Here is a 19772-nt window from a genome sequence, read left to right as displayed (position 1 = left end):
GTTGCTGTGGTCCCAGAGGTTATCAGTGTTTGTGACTGGCATGTAGAGACATGTAGAAAGGGTAACCATGGCAGTGGAGAATAAGAGCTGTGAGCAGCGAGTGTACACTTAACATTTGCACCGTCTCTTTTAAAAATGTGCCAATCATTTACTTTTATGACAGGGTGTTGAGGTGGGACTGTTGAAGTTTGTCATGCTGTACTTTGACAAAAGAACGCATCTATGTAAAGCTGTCGTAGAAGTGAATTATAATAGATGTTCTACTAGTAAGATTGTTCCTGACTCCATTTGGGAAAGACCAAAGAGTACATTGAGAAAATAAATACACAAGTAATACTGTATTTGTGATGTGAAGTGACAGCACATGCTTATGGTGAAGGTTACAAACGTAGCATGGATGGATTGGTTCACTGTGTTTCTAGGTGAAGTGCTGCACTTTATTAATCCCACAACTCCTATATGTGCCATGTCATGATTATACAGCAAAGTCACAGTTTTTAAAAAAAAATCGTACATTAACTGCTGCTGTAGATAAAAATTAGAAATGTGATGTGGGGCTGGAAGCCTGGGCAATTACTTCCTCATCACAGCGTGCGCCATGTGGCGGAGCCGCGCTCTCGTACAGTACTTGAGGCTTTCTTTGTGTTGTAAAGGACAAAAGCAGGTGCAGCGCCGCGCCGGGGAAGGCGGACCAATGGGAGGAGCCGCTGCTCAAGTTGGCACTCAGCTGCCACGCCGATTGGCCAACAGTTCTGCGAGGGCGTGGCCTCAGCACGGAGTATAAAGTCTCCCGGCACATTTCCTCATAACTGCAAGAAGCAACCAGTGTGGACGCGACCGGAGGAGTTCCTGCAGTGTGAATTACACTTATCATCGTGTCGCTGCAACTTTAAAGCTCAGGGCAACACGAGAGGAGACACACACACACAGCGAGGTGTTTAAGTTTAGTTTCACTGATGCTGGGACGTTGTTAAAGCGCTTAGAGAGTCTTCAGCGTGCCTCCTGGTCTTCTCTCCGGCTGATCAATGCTTCTGCATCAGTTCATGAACGGAGCTCTGGAAGTCATGCATCCCACACCGCTTCAGAAAGACACTACTTTTACAAAAATCTTTGTCGGCGGGCTGCCGTACCACACGAACGATGCATCACTGAGAAAATACTTCGAGGCCTTTGGGGACATTGACGAGGCTGTGGTGATAACGGACAGACAGACCGGTAAATCCAGAGGATACGGCTTTGTGAGTACCAACAAGACGAGCCACGCACCAACACGTCTATCCTCATTCACAACTTTTAAACCGCATTACAGCCTACTTAGTTACTGTATTTCCGCCGTATCGCTCAGATCCGGACTGTACACAGTCTTGTTTTTAGTGTCTACATGTCAGAGCATTTCATGCGTTACTGTCTCTCCCCTGTCTCTCTGCATGCGGGAATCTATGATTAAATTATATTTACTGTATGCAATCATTCAGATTTATGTCAAAGGTAATCATCCACTGAAGCTTACACGCATAATTGCACCACATCTGTTTTTTTTTGGGGTGGGGGGTTGTTTTTTTTTTTTTTATCTCGCATGGCTGGCTTTGGTTATTTTAGCCTAATGAGGATGAGGGATCACACAAGTTGATGGATAACTAAGAAGATTATATTTCAACATATGTCTCATGTCCACATCCCCCTTAACCCTAAACCCACCCAGTGAAGCCCACACCCCCCTTTACGTGTGTGTGTGTGTGTGTGTGTGTGTGTGTGTGTGTGTGTGTGTGTGTGTGTGTGTGACCGTCTGCACTACTTACTTGCTTGCTTTATATGGTTATTTTGGAGCACTGGGGAGGTTGACCTTGCACACCCTGCCCTCTATTGTCAAGGACCGGAGAAGTCGGCTGTAGCACATGATTTACATCATCTTTGGCTGCTGAGAGAGAGATTTCAACATCAACAAACTGGCTCTCTCATATAGTGTAGTGCACATTTATGTGGAAATTCCCCTTTGATCCTATCTTTTATCTGCCGACAACACAAGCCATAGAAAATGCTTAAAAGTTCATAAGGCATGGACCAAGTCTCGTCCAGTGGGGAAAGTGTTGTTTGCCGGTACGTTAATCACAACCTGATCCTTGGCCAGACTTGCTTTAAGTCAGGTTAATGAAAAATATCCCAGGACCCTTGGTCTAATTTAAATCTGCACTACAATCTGACTTATCTGGCTCAAGGCAGATACAGATAGTTATTCTGTCTTTGACACAAAGAACAGAAGCAGCACCAGAAATGCAAATATTTACCAGAACCTTGCAATGACACATCAGCACAAATGTACTGTCAGGCCAAAGAAGGACTGGAAAACTCTTATGTGTGCATGTTTACTTCTAAAGACAGAATTGTAAGACAATTGCTCTCAGTGTTTACACATCAGCTCCTTAACTCCAAGGAAAGCTGTCCTGAGAGTCTCGCTCGTATTAAACGGCTGCATATTGAAGCCGGTGTTTCAGGTTTAACAGGCTTGGACACCACACACATTTTGTGCAGCAGGAGGGGAGAAGAGGGAGGGAGGTAGGGAGGTAGGGAGGTAGGGAGGGAGGCGCCCCAAAGCTGAGCGCACCTTTTTTCTAAACACACTTCAGAGGTGGATTAGTAGAACCCCCCACAGCAAGGCTCTTCGCAGTGTAAACACAGCCTCGCTCCTTCCTGTGTGTTCACAACACAGGCCCTGGAGTGGGCTTTGTTCCGGATCCTTCCACAATGAAGAGGCAAAAGGGGAAAAAAAAAAAAACAGTCCTCTTAAAACAAAGTAAACCATGGCCTACATTCACTGCTCAGTCCACACGCCGAGGTGACTGAACCCTCTGAGTTGGCAGAATGTGGCAATCAAAACAGAAGGGCTCGTCTAATGCCAGGAGGGAGAGAGGAGGGGTGGACTAATACCAATCTCCTTAATATTTTGTCCCTAATTGGATAAGCTCCTTGTTGCTCTTCCCAGATCCATATTTCAGCAGGTCTGCCCATGGTTGAGTGGCAATCAAGTGGCTGGCAACCGCTGCTGTGGGCAGTTTTCAAAGCTTATCATTGTGCTTTGTTTGTGGTTTCCCTTCGTCCGTCGTCTTGTGAGCAACAGAAACCGGGAAACAGTGGAAAACATGTAGGCAGGTTTCTGATAGGACCAACTGATACATTTTTTATGCATTTCAACTGTTTTTTTGTTTTTTGTTTTTTTACTTTGCTTTAATAGTTGATGTATAACCAGCTTGGGATGCCATGCCACCATCTGTTTGTTACACAAGACAATGATTTATTGTCTTGTGAGACCTTGTTGACAAGTCTCACTCTGTCATCAGGTGACAATGACAGACCGAGGAGCAGCAGAGAGAGCCTGCAAGGATCCCAACCCCATAATCGATGGCAGGAAGGCCAATGTCAACCTGGCCTACCTGGGTGCCAAACCCCGCAGCATACAGACAGGTGAGATACATGTTTCACACATCAAATGCATCATTTCTGATATCATGGAGGCAATAGTGCTTCCACTCTAATTAACTAATAGTCGTTTGGGTGTCATAGGAGATGAATTCATAACTTTAAACCATTAAAAAAATCAGTGGAATGAGGATATCTCTGAAATGGAGAAACGGCTCATTTAACACAAACTTCCTTGTTTTACTGTCCTGTTCCCTGGGGGATGTAAGAGACTACCGTCCGCATTGTTAATGTGCAACATTATAACATTCAGTTTTTCAAACGCATGCATGTTTTGCTGCTTCTTGCGCATTTGAAACTGTTGTTCCATTTGTGGTAGATTTGAAACAGGCACTGCCTCTGTCTCTCCGTGCCCTCTGTGTATTGTTCTCCAGTCCTCCTCCTCTGTAAATGCAAATGTGTGTGTCTGACAGCCGACCTCCTATCTTCCAGGCATATCCATCGGAGTACAGCCCATTCACCCGGCGCTCATCCAGAGGCAGTATGGGTAAGTGAGCGGGAGTGGGTGCTTGTTGTATTCTCTTGTATTCCTCTCTGTGGGGCACCACTAGGCTACTATTTCTTTGACAAACATGGCCTCTAGAAAGTACATGTCAGTTTCTGTGTCCACATGCAACTCCTGAAGTAGCCTATTAGCATATTTGAGTTTTGTAGGGCTGGGAGGGCTGAGAGATGGTTCACATATCTGTGGCAATAGAAGAGCATTCCAGAGGTGAATGTGTGACTCACTTGCTGGCTTCTGTCAGGGGCCTCTTGACTCGTGTACCTGCCTGAGTGGGCTCTGACACTGAGAAGGCTACCGAGAAGTGGCTGTGTTGTAGAAACAGCCTGAGCAGCATCTAGGAGGCACGGTCTGCTGAGCAGCTAATGAGCATTTCACTGCAGTAATGACTCTTCTTACCCCCTACAGCTCCCAGAATTCATCCCTCACCAACACATTGTACACACACAAATCTCGGATCTGTCTGTAAGATTAAAATACTGCCAACTCCCAACTACAGTGGGTTTGTGACTTTGACACATGGGCGCGTGTAGAAATGCAAATGAATTAACAAATACACACATGTTTATGGTGCAGATGTATATTTATCATATAGATATGAATGATGCTGAAACAAATGGTTGATTTGTTTAGTCAGTCAAAAGCTGTTTTGACCATCAGTTAATTCTGTAAGTCATTTATCAAGCATCAACATGAGAACATGAACATAAACGAGCTGCTTCTCCCTCCTTTATTTTTCCCTCCTCACTCCCTTTTCTCTATTTTTGTAAACTGTTGGTCCACAACCAGCAGTTTTCTGATGTTTTATAGGCTAAATCCATTATTTGAAAGAAATTATCAGCAAATTATTGTTATTGAAAGTTGCAGCCAGAGATATATGATCAGATTTGAGCTAAAAAATGAATTAGAATTTATTCTTTTCTGACATTTTATGAAGTAAATAATTAAATCAATCATTTGAAAACATAATGTGCAGATCAACATATAATGAAGTAATCAGTAATTGCAGCCCTGTACAGACAGAGGAAGTGTGGAATGGAAATCCCAGGACTGTCCACAGGGACATGGACATAATAACAAAGCATTTGGTTTTGAAGGTTAGAAGAAGTTAAATCAACCATATATATCCTTGTAAGATCTCATGATGAATCTCAGGGTCCATTAGGGCCATGTCCCAGCATGTTCAGAGACCTTAAGGAGGACACCAATGTCCACACTCCTGCTAGCATTGTGAGCATGCATGGCACCGAAACCCGGAGGGGTTTTGAGATGTGGAGCACAGCGCAGCGCAGCTTTGAGGCATGTGCCTGACAGGTGCTGGCTCGTATTACAGCCTTTTACACCCCCTTAATCTCCCATGACCACCACCCCAGAGACGAAGGCGCATGGAGCACCTGTCCGTTCCCTCTGAGGTTCCTCTGTATGGCGGGTGACAGACGCAGGCCTCCCTAAGATGTCGAGCATACAAGTGGCTTTTCTCTCAGCCTCTCATAACCCCCCTCCCCCTCAAACCCCTTGACAACATATGGCGCGAGGACATGGTCTGAAGTAGGATTTCGAACCGTGCTGGAGCATTGCATGTAGCGGTGGTGTGCTGGTTTGGACTCACAGCTGTGTGTATAGCTGTGGTCAGCAGATGATGTGGACTGTGAGGGCCAGAGTGGGTCACTGAGGCCAGGGACATTGTTTGGATGGGCCGGGGAGGAGTTGCTGGTGTGCTTGCAGATTTGTCTCCTGTCATGCATCACCTCCCTTTACTCTCCCACGTCATATGCATCCCTTTTACTCCTCTTACTCCTTTTTAGCGCCAGTTTTCACCTCTCTCATTAAAGTGCTTCCACTACCAGTGTGTCAGATAGAGGCGCTGAAAACTGACACCTCTGTGAGACAGGGGGGAGGGTAGGGAGGGGGGTTAAAGAGGAGATTGTGGGGGAGGTTTTTTTTTTTTGGTGTATTCTGGGACTAATGCTTAATGAGGCTGTGTGCTCCCTTGGAAACCCACCTCTACAGGTGCCAAACAAAACACCTTTTTTTTTCCCCCTGCTGCTTTCAAAGAATATTCACAATCCTCTCAGACAAAGAGGAAGGGAAGAAAGGAATATCAAGTCCTCTTACAAGTATTGTAAGGTGTTGTTTAATTCCCCCCCACCCAGTCCAGTCCCATCTGCTTTCACACTTTGTCTCGCGGTGAGTCATGCGCTGAAGGTCATCCGTGTTATCGTATAGAGATATTTAGCTGCTTGGTGTGATTATCTCCCAGGCTTTTCACATTAGCTCATTAACTGGCCTTCATGATCACGATGATTACTTCAGCCTGCATTTGTAATATTTCTCAAATGTTTTCTGGCGAGCATGTTCAGTGTCTCAGCCTGCTATCCACCGAGTGGCACGATGTCAAACACACAAAGATTGGCCGTCAGCACAAAATCAGCTGACCTATGATCTTCTTGCCGTTGGCCTTATTTCCCTGCCATTGTCCCACAATCCACTTGGCATCTCTGTGGCCCCAGGAGCTCAATACTGTTCTAAGCTTGACCCGATCCCCATCCCTCTTCTGTCTTCTTTTTTTTTTTTTAATCGAAGCTAGAATTGCAGCAGATCTCCATCTCTGTGCACACCAAATATGTACTTGGGCAGTGCTTTGTCTCTCCGCGGCTCCCTGCAGGCTTACATTATTTACATTTTTTATTCCACTTTACTTACACAGGGTCACTTGGTTTCGAGCCTGGATTAAGGCAAATTGCCTGTGGCGACACAGTGCTAAGGTGGCTGCAGAGAAGTCAGGCTCATTATACACGATGCGAGTAAAAGCACATATGCCCCACAGCGCTCATGTATACGGTCATGTTTGAAAGCCGTGTGTGAGAATGAATGCCTCTTTGTAAAGCAGCTCAATAGCACTGTGAGCACAAAACATAGATTGCGCTCATGGGTGGGGGGGGTTACATTAGTTTGCTTATGCTTACTCGTTACATGCCACTGTTGTCCAGTTTTCTGTCTCTCACGTTCTCTCTCTCCTTCAGTGGCTGGATGAGCCTCTTTTACACATTTCCACTACACTGTTGTCTGAAATGTTCTCCTCACGTTGGGAAAAAACAGAACATTCATGCAGGTTTCTTAGCTAAAGCTGTCACCAGCCCTGCTCTTTATAATTTTATGTTCATATTACACATATCTGTACTCCCCTAGTCCTTTTTCAACAGATCCCTGTACTGACTTCATGATACACAAGGACCTTAATGTTAATGCTGACAATAATCACTGCCATCCTCCTATCCAACCTTCTGCCATGGTTGCTGTCTGCTGCCAGCTGACCAGTGTACCAGCAAAGGATCAGAAGATGCCCAGAGTACAGGACTAGTCCCGAGGAGGTGGGGGGGGTGTTTGACAAGAAAATGTCTGCCCACCACACACACACCCCTCTCCTCCCTCCCTCAGCCAGCCTCTCTCCAAGGTGCCAGTGATGGCTTGAGAGTGCAGTGCAGTGTGCTGTGATGGATTGGAGTGGCTTTTTATCTTTTTCCTTTTTGTGTGATATGAACTGAAGAGGTTATGCTGATTGCGGTGTGACTCTTTCCCCATTATGGCATGGTTTGGGGTTTGCGGTGGTAACTGGTTTGTGTGTGTGGGTGGGTGGATGGAAGAGCTGGGAGGAGCTGGGGGATTGGCGAGGGTGTGTGTGCGTGTTTGAGAGCGTGATGATATCCTTATCCATGCATGCTTCCATCTTTTGCTGTGTTGACTTCATGGCTGCCTCTCATTGCTGATCCGCTTCTTCTCCTCAATTTTTAAACTGTAGGAAGAAAAAAAAATGGAGGCGCTAAGACTGAATTTAAATACAGTCCATGAAAGGAAGATTTTCATCAGTACTGAGATGCAGCTGAAGAGCATATGTCAAAGTGACATTTGTTGTGACTCTCCTGTCTTTGTCTCATGGGTGGGTGTGTGTGTGGGTGTGTGTGTGGATGTTTTCCGCCAAAAGCAAAGAGTAAAGGCTAGTAAAAAAAATAAAATAGTTACATCACCCTTACACACAGTCTGCCACAACCATCCCCTCCCTTTTAGACAACACAGGAGAGATACTTCTACTAAAAATAGACTCCTCCAAAGCCCTCTCTCCTTCCCTTTTCTCCACGGATAAAGTGGCAAAGCAAAGACCGAAAGAGAAGGAGAAACGGTACTGTCCCCAGACCCCACAGCTCTAATCAGCTACATCTGAGTGCTGACCCATGAGGCCCCGCTGAACCTGGCACCCAACCCTGATGAGCTCCCCCGTCGCAATTACCTCCCCCAGCTAGCATCATCACCTGCGATCGTCTGCGTGAGATTTACTCACAAACCGAGAACTAGGAGACGGCAACTTCTGCACAGCCTTCATGCACTTCCCCTTTTGTGTGTGTGTGTGTGAGTGTGTGTTTTTGAGTGTGTTCAGCGAGTGAAGAGCAGCAGCTGTTAAAACACTCTGCTGATGCCTGAGCTTGAAAACCTGCCAGTAACGGCTGACTCTATCATTCCCCCCCCTCCTCCTCCCCTCCTGTCTACCTCAGGAGGCCCTACCTAACAGGTTTGGTAGGTTTTACTAACTGACACAGACAGGGGGTTGAGTCACCTTCGGCTCCTAACCTCCTCTATTTAGTCTTTAATAACAGTGGGTATCCGTGTGAGAACTGTTTAAGTTGAGAACACCTATAGAGAGTTTATATTCCCAACATGCTTGCCCTATGGGAGCAATGTAAACATTAGAAGCCAGGCCCTGGGATGTCTGTGCTCTGGTGCTTCACCCCCTCTATCTAATAACCCTGTTTGGTCTTTGTGTCTGTTCACAGGATGGCCCAGCCATACGTCTACCCGCAAGCCTTTGTGCAGCCCAGTCTGGTGCTGCCCAGTCAGGTTTCCACCTCTGTGAGCACCAGCCCCTACCTGGACTACAACGCAGCCTACACCCAGTACGCCCAGGCAGCCTTTGAGCAGCAGTACCCATACGCCGCCTCCCCTGCTGGCTTCCTGGGCTACAGCTACGCCACCAGCCCCTCAGCCACCGCAGGCCCGGCCGCTGCCGCCACAGCTCCAGCTACCGTCCACCCCACCCTACCCTCTGCCACTGGCCCTGCTCCGGCATTCCTGCACTACGCCCCGCAGCAGCACATCCAGCCGGACCGTATGCAGTGAGGCGGTGAAGGATGCGGAGAAGGAGGAGGGGACAGAGGTGACCTTTTCGACAGAGGACGGCAAAAATGCCCCACGGGGTGACCCAGCTATCATCAGCAGGGGCTTTCAGGAAAAAAGGGTGGGACTATTGCACTATACGATCAGGATGAGCTGTTTGCTCATTGGTTAAAGGGTAAAAGGGGTGGGAGGGGTTAGAGGACTGTCATGGTTCAGTTTGGGAAGCTAAACAGCAAAAAGTATGTGGTCGCTTCCAAGGGCTTCCAGAAGCTGACACTTCATTTTTTTATTATCATTATTATTATTATTATTATCATTATTTTTATTGTATATTATTGTATTAATGTCATTGTCAATATTTGTTTGTATGCCATTATTATCAATGTTATCATGTTGTTGGCTCAGTGGAACTTCTGTATGTCCATGGTACATATTGATGACTGTTTGAGAGCTGTCTGGGACAACACCTCTTTCCTCCCCACTCCAGACTATCTGGAGTGGATATGAAGGGCACTGCTGCTTTAGGACACTGGGGGACAGTCAGAGATGTGGGGTGCAGGGTGGTGATTTTTATAGGGAGGCAGCCAGCCAGCCTCCCCAGCCTATCTGTGGTCCCATCCAGATAGAGCACCGGCTCATGAACAAACCTCCAGCATTCAGCTTCACACAAGGAGGACGACGAGAGATTTCACCTCAAGGACAAAACAGAAAGTTTCAGTATATAAGACAGTGGGAGCTCCATTGTTTTGAGACTGTGATGTCAGGACTACACTTTTTTTTTTTTCTTCTTTCATTTTTAAAATTCTTTTTAATTAAAGAGGCCTTAAAAGAAATTTTTTGAATCTCCTGATTTCTCAAGCGCTCCCTCCCCCACCAGAGAGTCAAGTGCAGAGAGCCCTTTGTAAAACTGGCCTTTCAGCAGTCAGCGACAATAATCTCTTACTTGGGTCTCGATTTCAAATGGATGTAGATAATCACATGCAGTATGTGGGTGATGGGGGACCAGGAGCGCTGTGTATCGATGTTAAAAGGTAGCTGACACTGAGATCAAACACCAGTGATTATTTTCTCATTGAGATTGTCACAAACTGTTGCTCTCAAAAGGACATTCATGTACAGCATTTTAAAATGTTTTCAGTCATCAAGTACATTTACAATATTTATATGTAGGTATTTATATATGGTACTAAGTTAAAATAGTTTTTTTTTTTTTGTTACTATGACTATAGTTGTGGCACTGATGTCATTTAACCTGCAGAGGCATACCTGCAGATCTACAGGTGCCGTATTTGTTTAGGTTTTTTTTTTTCTGTCCTGTCACCATGTCAGTGGATTTGCCCGGGTGCACGGCAACTACAGTAGGTGCTTGTTTGTGGATCCTTGACTGGTTGCATCAGAAATTCTTTAGATTTTTTTTTTTTTTTTTTTTTTTCAGTAAAATGTCTTTTACATACAGTCCCTTCAAAGAAGCCATACCAAAAGAATAAAAATAAAGACTTTGTACTTAAAGATGCCTCTTGACTTCTTCTTTGAACTGTCAAAATAAAAGTCAGAATTCATCCTGCCACAACTTCAGTTATTTGTTTACAGTGTGTGTTATTGCAGTGTCACTGTGTTCACAACAAAACTGAAATGCAGATCCTGCTGTGATGATACTGTGAAAACCCTGTGGGGTGACAGGGTTCAGTTATACGAGCGTGCGTGTGCGCTCACTCGTTATCAAGTCTGTGTGTGCTGTTAAATCCTGTAGGGGAGGGGTGGTGGGGGGGTTCAGGAGGCCCAGACTTTTATCAAGCCTCAACACCACCACCTGCCAGAGGTGCTGGGTGTTCCCTCAGGCTGACACACTTGCTTTCGTTCTTTCTCGCTCAGAGTTTCACATTAGGGGAAAAAAAAAAAAAGCAAAGTGATTCAAAGCTCCGTTACAGAGCTGCAAGTAACAGAGTTTTTTTTTTTCTTTTCTCTGCTAAACAAGCTCAGCTAGTTCTGTTTCCCAGCAGTGCCTCTACATGTCTGTGCTTACATCAGCTACTTTTAGAAGATGTGTCACTTCTAAACTCCACTTAGACCTGCAGAACAAAACCCAGGCAAGGTTGTTAGAAACAAAAACACATCCATTATCTTTTTGTCCCTACCCACTGTGTAATTTATCCACTCGGTAATGATTTGTAAAATGGCCTTAAGTTCAATAGATGTTTTTGTGGTGCTTTGTTTTGATTGAAATACATTGACCGTAATTCCTCTGGAAATTATGCACTTAATTACATGGACACCCTGCTATTTTGGTGAGTTTGAGTTTAATTGTTTGTACTCTGATCCCTCATAGCTAGGTTTTTAATTACAAAGTTTGTCAAAGAGGCACACCCATCCCTATAAGTTAGGTACATGCTAGAGACAAAAGAAATGTAAGTAATCCATTAGTAAGAGTCTACTGTCATGTTAGTGTTAACATGCCAACATTCTCACAATGACAGTACTGACTTCTTGATGTCAACATCTTAGTCCAGCGTGTTGTCATGCTAACAGTTGCTTTGCAATTATCACTAAAAAACAAATGCGAGCTAAGCTGATGGGAATTCCACTGGTTGGATTGAGTGACCGACCACGCCGTTAGTATGACTAAAATCAAAACAGCAGAGGCCAGGATGTCCTGACATTTAGTAAAGACTGTAAAAATTCCCATGTTCACAACTCAAAGTGAGAAGGTTATTTACATTTTGGAAATATACAGTAATACTACATTTACCACAGTGCAAACCTGGTATTATGTTTTGTAAGACCTTCCATCTGTGGTAAATTCCCACACCTTCAGTTTATCATGCGTGCTTTCTTTAATAAATGGTCTCATCAGGGTTATTTGTCAGACTTCACAAAGCTCCTCCAGGCGTTATGCAACTGTTTTCACAGATTGAGTAAACTGACTTTCATGCATAAAATTGGTGGAAAGATAAAGAGGGTGGGGTGCCCCTTTAACAGATTTAGTGAGGGTGTGTTGACGTATTAAAACTATCATCTTTTTTGTTTTTGTTTTTCAGTGATGACAGCGGGGTGTGTTTATTTTCAGGATCTGTGCCTAAGAACAAGATATGGTTTTACAGCAAGTGTAAGTGAGAAGAAAGTGCTTGATAGAAGCCATGCAAGTGTATTAAGACATGCTGTAGAAGACGACAACACAAAGGACAAGTTGCGGTCTTCATAGCTGAATCATGTCACAGATTTTTAAACACACTAGTGTTCAGCAGAATTGATGTCCTTGCTGTTGCTGTGTTTACTGGTTATTACCGTCGTGAGGCAGCTCTGGCCCCGCTCTCTGCTCTTCACTTGGTCACTGTTTATCTCTCACTATCTCATCTCCATGTTCTCTGTTTGTGATCTCAATCACACATTTATTTACTTCTCTGCTTGTCATTTGTGTTTTTTCTCTCTCCAACAACAATTCTCGTCTCCCCCACATTGGTGACCGTGGACCTGTTTTTCCTCACATGCCATTGTCTCTTTCTCCCTCTCTTCTTCCTTGCCCCCCCCATTTTCTCTGTCTGTTTTCCCTTTTCACGTTCTCCTTGTGAATCACACCAGAGAGGAGCAGAAACAGAGCCGGGTGTCAGTTTGATGAACGAGGTCATACAGGCCCAGCAGACCTTGTTATGCTGAGTCACCATAAGGCCTCTCTCTCTCTCTCTCTCTCTCTCCCCTCCCTTCACATGCACATACAAAGTAGGTTCAGTAAAATCTCACTCTCGCTGCTGCTCACTCTGTCGTGCCACTGTGACGTCAAGGAATTCCTCAGAACTATCATAAAGTCCAAACTTATCAAACCTCAGCTCAACTTTAATGACAAACAGAGAAAGACACCTCTTGTTTTCATGGACTCATCATCATGTAGGACAACTTTGAGTCAGCATCATGTCAAAAATATTTTAGTTACATCATCAAATTTGTGATCGGAGACATAAGCCAAACGAGTTCACAACTCTGAAAAATAGCAAATGGAGTTTCTTTCACACTGGTATTTTGGATCTAGAACATATCACAACATTAATACATTATATATATGCCTTAATCCTGAGTCTAGCTACATGTAAGCATTTCATACACTTTTACAGACCTAGTTTTGTAAACGTAAAAGTCTCTACACAGAGGGCTGAGTGAAGTATTGTCAGCATTTACTTCCATGCCTATTGAAACCAAATTGTTTGTGCTATATTTAATGTTGAATATAAGACAGACGACACTGAATCAACACTGATCCATTATCTACAGGGTGCCTAGCACTGAATTTGAGATGATATATAGACAATCTCACACTAATTAACTACAACAGAATTGACCTTTTCTTTATTGGTGCGACACATTCTTGTTCTCTTAGCCAACAACTCATAAATATTCCGGAAAAGTAAATGACAGAAGGATCAATTTAAATTTATATAATGTTTACTGACAAAATGATTAAATGTGCCTTGGAATATTACTAGAACTGGAGTTACAAATCAAATCTATAAATTCATCAGAAAGCCACCAGAAATCAGAAAGAAATGATACTCATATTTATGCAGCCACAACACAGGGGCAGAGGAGCAGCTCAGCTTCTGCTCGGGCAACTTTAGCCTGGCCTTCTGCACATCCTCGAGTCATAGTGTGCTATAAGTCATTTTAAAGGCATGCTTAGATGGTTATCGGTACAGCTTAATGCACTCAACTGATAATATACTTTCTCTACAATAGGCTACAATAAAAATAATAATAATATAATGTATACCTTTGCTATATGTACGTATAACAGCAAGTGTACTGCTCTCTTTTGGCTTGTTGTTTTAGCTACCATGCATGCTCTATATACAGTGCACTAGGTGGGCTGCCATTTCTTTTATAGGCTACATAAATTAGAAATGATAGTTCTGAGCACACAGGGAGTCCCTCTTGTTTAATCTCCTTTGGAGGTTAATGCTTTATAGAGAATCATAAATAGCATTTTTATGAGCTCCTTATTTTGTAATTGCCTATGACCGTGCATTAACATTATTTCATGCTAATGTCCCCTTATTAAATAGCCCCTAAAATCCAAGCATCTTACACCTGACTGACCCCGCCTCTAGATCCTCCTCTGTCTGTGTGGCACCTCAGAGTCCAGTCCTGCATGGCTCTGTCTGGGCCTGGGGAGTGTTGGTGCTGTGGTGTCAGATAGGAATCAGATACAGGATATATTTACACAGGCTCTTGACCAGACCCCAGGAACCTATCACATGTGGCCTTTTCCTGCGCCAATAACCCACTCAGATAAGACAATCTGGTCTGGACAGAGTCAGGAACGAGAAGTAGAAAGGTTCAAGAGGTGGCTGAGGGGGAAAAGTAAAAATCTCTGTGTGATGTGCGGGATTTCATAATCAGAGAAACAGATAGTCTGTGGTCATCAGTCATAAGTCACACGTTGAAGGAGGACAATGCTAATTTGTATTCACTTGGTGTATTAACATTATTTGTATATGAAACCTAGTGTACAAATGAGACTGCCTCTAAGCAAGGGGAACCAGAGCTCGAACAACAGATAGACTCACCAATGAACCTGTGCAGTGCTATAACCATGATCCCAGCCTGTGATGGCGCGAGAAATGCCGCTCTATTAAGTATTGTTTACCTTGATAACGTGTTGGAGGTTTAAGATTTACCCAAATCACAATAAGCGTAGGAGGATGAAGAATGTAGGACAAAAAGGAAAAATTCCAACCAGCAACTGCCATGTTACACAGATACTACAAACATGGACAAAGGAGAAATGAGGAAATAAGGATTCAAAGCAGTTCGACTGGATACTCTTGCCAGTAACTGCTAACAAGCTGAGCAACCTCATCATTCAAGTAAGCACCAAAGAATTCAGCTGGTTCAGCCAGTAAGACTGGGGACAGTCCTAAACCAATACGTCTTCTACATAAACATGTCCCTTTGTCCCTATGAAATTGTTGCTTTGACAGCAAGTGTACAAGACTATTCAGGGTGACAAGCTGTTGATGAAAAAGAATATTGTAACAAAGAGTTATGTCCAAACCCTTTAAAGCGAAGCTAGCAGGCACCGTTTTAAATCAAAGCCAAATGCTAAAATGCACTATAACAGGAGCCCAAGTAGAGAAGAGTCAGCAAAGTGAAGTTAACATTAGCCACCAGAAGTTAATGTCATACCAGACCGAGTAAGGAAAACCCCTGAGGGTTGAGGAAGGGTGCATTTTGCTTCCTGTGAATTCAATGTTTGATTTGTAGGAGAATAAATGCCTTTTTTTAAAAGTTACACAGTGCTGCTTTAACTGTAAGAGTGTTTTTCTGGCCACCTTTTTTGTACCTTCATCTCATATTAAGTGAAATATGTATTACTTGTGCCACTAACTTATAATACTTGGACATTTTAAGGAGCTTGGTACCTTTTGTAAGTGGATAGAAATGTTCCTGGAAACTGCCGAAAGTGAGCAACCAGGACCGTGGAGTCTGGCTGTGATAAAGATTAAGATATTTCTGGATCAGTGTGAGTTTTTGGGGCACTGGCAGAAACAAGTGCTTATCCAAGAGCAGGTCTGTATCCTATCAGCTGCTCTGATGATGCTACAAGTCACTCCCACACCTCACACTCCTTCTGGCACTTCTACTGAGGCTGGTGATAATGAGACGAGCCAGGGGAGATAGCCCCCATTCAGTACTGGTACTTGTGGCAAAGTTTGTCAAACTTAATGGGAGTGAAGAGGGTTTAATTAGCTGGCCAGGCAGAAAAAGACAGACACAACAACAGCTGGAACAGGTTGCACTGAGTGAAGTGAAGTGATTAAGTGTATCTCAATGAACTGGGCATCTGTGGATGTGTGGGCTGCAATTTATGTATTTATCTGCATGTGTGTGTGTGTGAATTCATAAATGTGTTCCCCATTAACACAGTATTAGTTGTCGAAACTCAGTGTCTTTCCTCTGAGCATCCAAGTCAGTAACATGATCTGAGTTGGTCTTACTCAAGCAGAGCCTAGGGACGTCCGTCAGACACAAGCCCTGACCACCACCCCCTCTCCACACACACTCCTTTCACCAACAGGCTCTATACCACCTCCACAACCCCCAACAACAGCGAGCAGAGCTGAGGTGCCACAGCCGCTTTAAGTCTCACGTAGTCTCCTCATGTCCATTTCACACCACCACACACAAACAGAAATGAATTTCTCCCCCACCAACAGCGTGAGGCGAGCATCGCAGAGAGAGTCTGTTTGTTCGGTGTCATTCTGCACGAGAGCAGCTAATGTGGCATGGCTAACACCCTGCATGGGTCGAGACAGAGCAGTGCACAGAGTGCAAGAAGACAAGTAGGAAAGAAGTGCTAAATCCAGGGTTGAGGCGAGGTCAGAGTTTATAATATTGATGCCACATACCACAGGATAAATGCCTTGACCTTTGGCCACAATATTTAGCACACTTCTTTGCTGCATGTGTTTGTGTATGTAATATGTTCAGACTAGAGGGAGGTTTGTTGGTGCTGTGCCACATTTCCTTATCTCTGGCCAACATGCTTGTACAAACGAGCGCCTCCACCTCGACCTCAAACCCAGACAGCCACTGTTGGGGGGCAGAAAAGAGGAGGAAGGGAGCAAACGAAAGAGGGAGGAGGGGGGCGACACAAGGTTAACAACAGGATCAGCAAAGAAAGAGAGAGAAAGAGAGGCCCAGTGCCTGACAACTACTGACAGCTGAGCTTCCTCCCTCACCAGGGCTTTCACAACCACAAACTGACAGTCAAAGACACACACACACACACACACACAGATCGATGCACTTCAGCTGTACACATAGCAACTGAGTGGTCATGCACAAATTATACCCATTTTCTCCCTCATGCAGAGTTTGACATTGACTCTGTCAGACTGTGCTGTGGCGTTGTCTGTGTGGAAGAGGAGCTCTTATGTAACAAGTGCTGAGTCTGAATGTGTGTGATGTTATTTTGGTTTTCTGTGCTTGCCTTTGCTCGAGCAGCCACAGTGAAACCATGGTGCGTGTGTGTGTGTGTGTGTGTGTCCACAAGTGTCTCAGTGTGTGTGGCCACAAACACACACACACCACAGGGGACAGTAAGCAACAGGTGTAAAAAGAGGATTTTAAAAACACATATTGAACCTTTTTTTTCTCCTGCTTGACTTCTGAACTTTTGCTGTCACCGCTGGCATACGAGGACAGCTGTGAAAATGACCTCCTGTTTGCTTCACACAGAGCGTAGCACACATTATATCTGTGTCTCTGTGTGAATAAGTGCACCAAAAGTGACCTGCTTCTGGTGTTTCCTGTTGAAACACGTTTATCTGTTGTCTGCGTTAACCAGCACATGACCTGTATGTAACGTATGTTGTAATGGTAGAGAGCAGCTGCTGATGTCACAGACCAGAACAGGCTGTCACTGATAACTGCACTTCAGACAGACAGCAGCAGTGCGTAGGATATGGGGGTAAATCACATTAGTTACTTACATTAATAACACAGCTGCTGGAAGATCCTGAATGAAGAGATCATCTTCACATTGCTGACTGCAAACCGATTACCAACAATTGGAAAACCATTTTCTTTTAAGAATGTTGGTGAGAAAACCATTTGCATCACTGATTCATTCAAACACAGGATGGTACTCTGAAAAAGGGAATGGATGGAGTCAGCAGGAAAACTAAGTAATCAAAAAAGACATTTTTAAAGAAACAGACTTTTTTATCACGTCCATACTGGAAATATAAAGCCACAGAACACAACTGGTTACTTAGCTTAGCACAAAGACTGTAAATATGGTGAAACAACTAACCTGGCTCTGTCCAACAGTAACAAAAACTCTCAACCTCATTAATACCCAACAAAAAACAACAAGCCGTGGTTTTATGAGGTGTTATGTACTGGATTACTTTGTGGCTGGGAGCGATGCTCAGAGTTTAGTCAAAGTGAGATTATCGTGCAACCAGCAGAATAAATAGTCTGGCATGTACGCTGTGTTCACAAAATTTTAGTAAACCCTGGAAGAACAGGGAAACACATACGTGTTATACATGTACATACACGTCATACATGTTCACACATTATTCCAAGATGGTTACCGGGTACCCAGTGCCTTACAGACGCTTCATTTATAAAGCAAACTATCTATTTTTGCTCCTGATCAGCTCAATATATTCTATTGGTGTTAATATTGGACTTGATTTAGATGTAACTGCCAGTGATCGAGGCTTTTCAGTATTATTGCCATCTATTTATAAAATAAACCGCTGAAGTTTTTCTTCTTTCCGACATTCTAGCGGTCAGAAATATTGATATCTCAGAATCATAACTCGGAGGCTGACATGAGCGTCTTTTCCAGCTGCTCATAATTACGTGACCACAGCAATATGATGTGATATATTTGCAATATCCTCACATAAGTCAACAACATGATGTTTACACTTTGGTTTGTGTGTGGACTAAATTAGCCAGCTTTAAGGGTGCACATGTTGCTTGGGGGTTGAGATGCTGACTGGGAGCTGAAACATTGCTGGCTTTAATCCAACTGGGGACTTTTGTCGCATGTCATCCCTCCGATCTCTGTCCACCCACTTTACAGTCATCTCCAATAAAGTCATAAAATGCCCAGAACATCCATTTTTTTAGAGTGAGCTTGTAAGGTGCTTGCTAATTTTATTACTTTTGGACAGAGCCAGGCTAACTGTTTCCCCCTGCTTTCAGTCTTTGTGCTAAGCTAGGCTAACTGGCTGCTGGTGGTAGTTTCATATTGACTGTACACAGCGGTATTGATTTTCTCTCCTAACTCACAGCAAATGTCCCAGAAGGCAAATAAGCAAATGTCAAACTATTCCTTTAAAACAGAGCCAAGTTTAGATAACAGAAAAACATCATGATTATAAGTGTTAAGATAAGAGAAGTAAAAGAGCCAAAAAAGGGGCATGTTTTGGGCAGAAGCTTGTGTTGATATTAATTTGAATTTATAATTCCTACTTTGAGATATTTTTGGCTATATATTCATCTGTATCTTATTTCCTAATCTCCTTCTCCTCCCCCATCACTCATTTCTCCCATCACTTCTTTTTTGGAACCTTCTCAAACTTCTCCTATTTTAGTCTGTTTCACCAAACATGATTTGCCCTCTTGTGTAAAGAAAAAACACAGTTAAGCTCCCTGCTCTCTCTCTCTCTCTCTCTCTCTCTCTCTCTCTCTCTCTCTCATAAAAAAACGTAGCCCTGTGTATTTGTGCGCATAAGTGTGTGTTTCCATGCACTAACAGTCATGTTCCCGATCCAGCAGGGAGTGATCAGCTCTCAGTACAGAGAAGAAGATAGCCCACCACCAGATTCACCAGCAGCTCTTTATAAGGACAAGGGAAAATAGGTCTTGCTGCCTCTATATTTAGATGGACTTTATTGGGCCCCTTGTCTTCGTTTTTCTCTCCCCTCCTCCTGTGCTACCGCTGTTAGAAATCTCTCACCAAAGCCATGTGGGCGTCAGGCCCTCCTCTCCATCGCAGTGAGGGGAGAGTGAGGCTGATAATGATCTGGGTGATAATAACAGAGCAGAGGAAACGAAAGAGAGATGGGGAGAGGGTTGGAGGGAGGATGACAGAGAAGAGGTGGGTGGTGAGAGAAGTGTT

General features: G+C 44.0%; 1 protein-coding gene across 1 annotated transcript; it reads left to right on the top strand.

Moving 5' to 3' along the window:
- Positions 1-797: 797 nt before the first annotated feature.
- Positions 798-10651, top strand: LOC104939027 (RNA-binding protein 38). The gene is made up of 4 exons (XM_010755503.3): positions 798-1238; positions 3336-3459; positions 3907-3961; positions 8803-10651. The coding sequence occupies exons 1-4, from the start codon at positions 1026-1028 to the stop codon at positions 9143-9145; spliced, it is 735 nt and encodes a 244-aa protein (XP_010753805.1). The 5' UTR covers positions 798-1025; the 3' UTR covers positions 9146-10651.
- Positions 10652-19772: the final 9121 nt, after the last annotated feature.

The sequence above is a fragment of the Larimichthys crocea genome, chromosome VI (assembly GCF_000972845.2).
Source record: "Larimichthys crocea isolate SSNF chromosome VI, L_crocea_2.0, whole genome shotgun sequence".
Classification (NCBI taxonomy): Eukaryota; Metazoa; Chordata; class Actinopteri; family Sciaenidae; genus Larimichthys; species Larimichthys crocea.
This window is presented reverse-complemented; position numbering and strand designations above follow the sequence as displayed.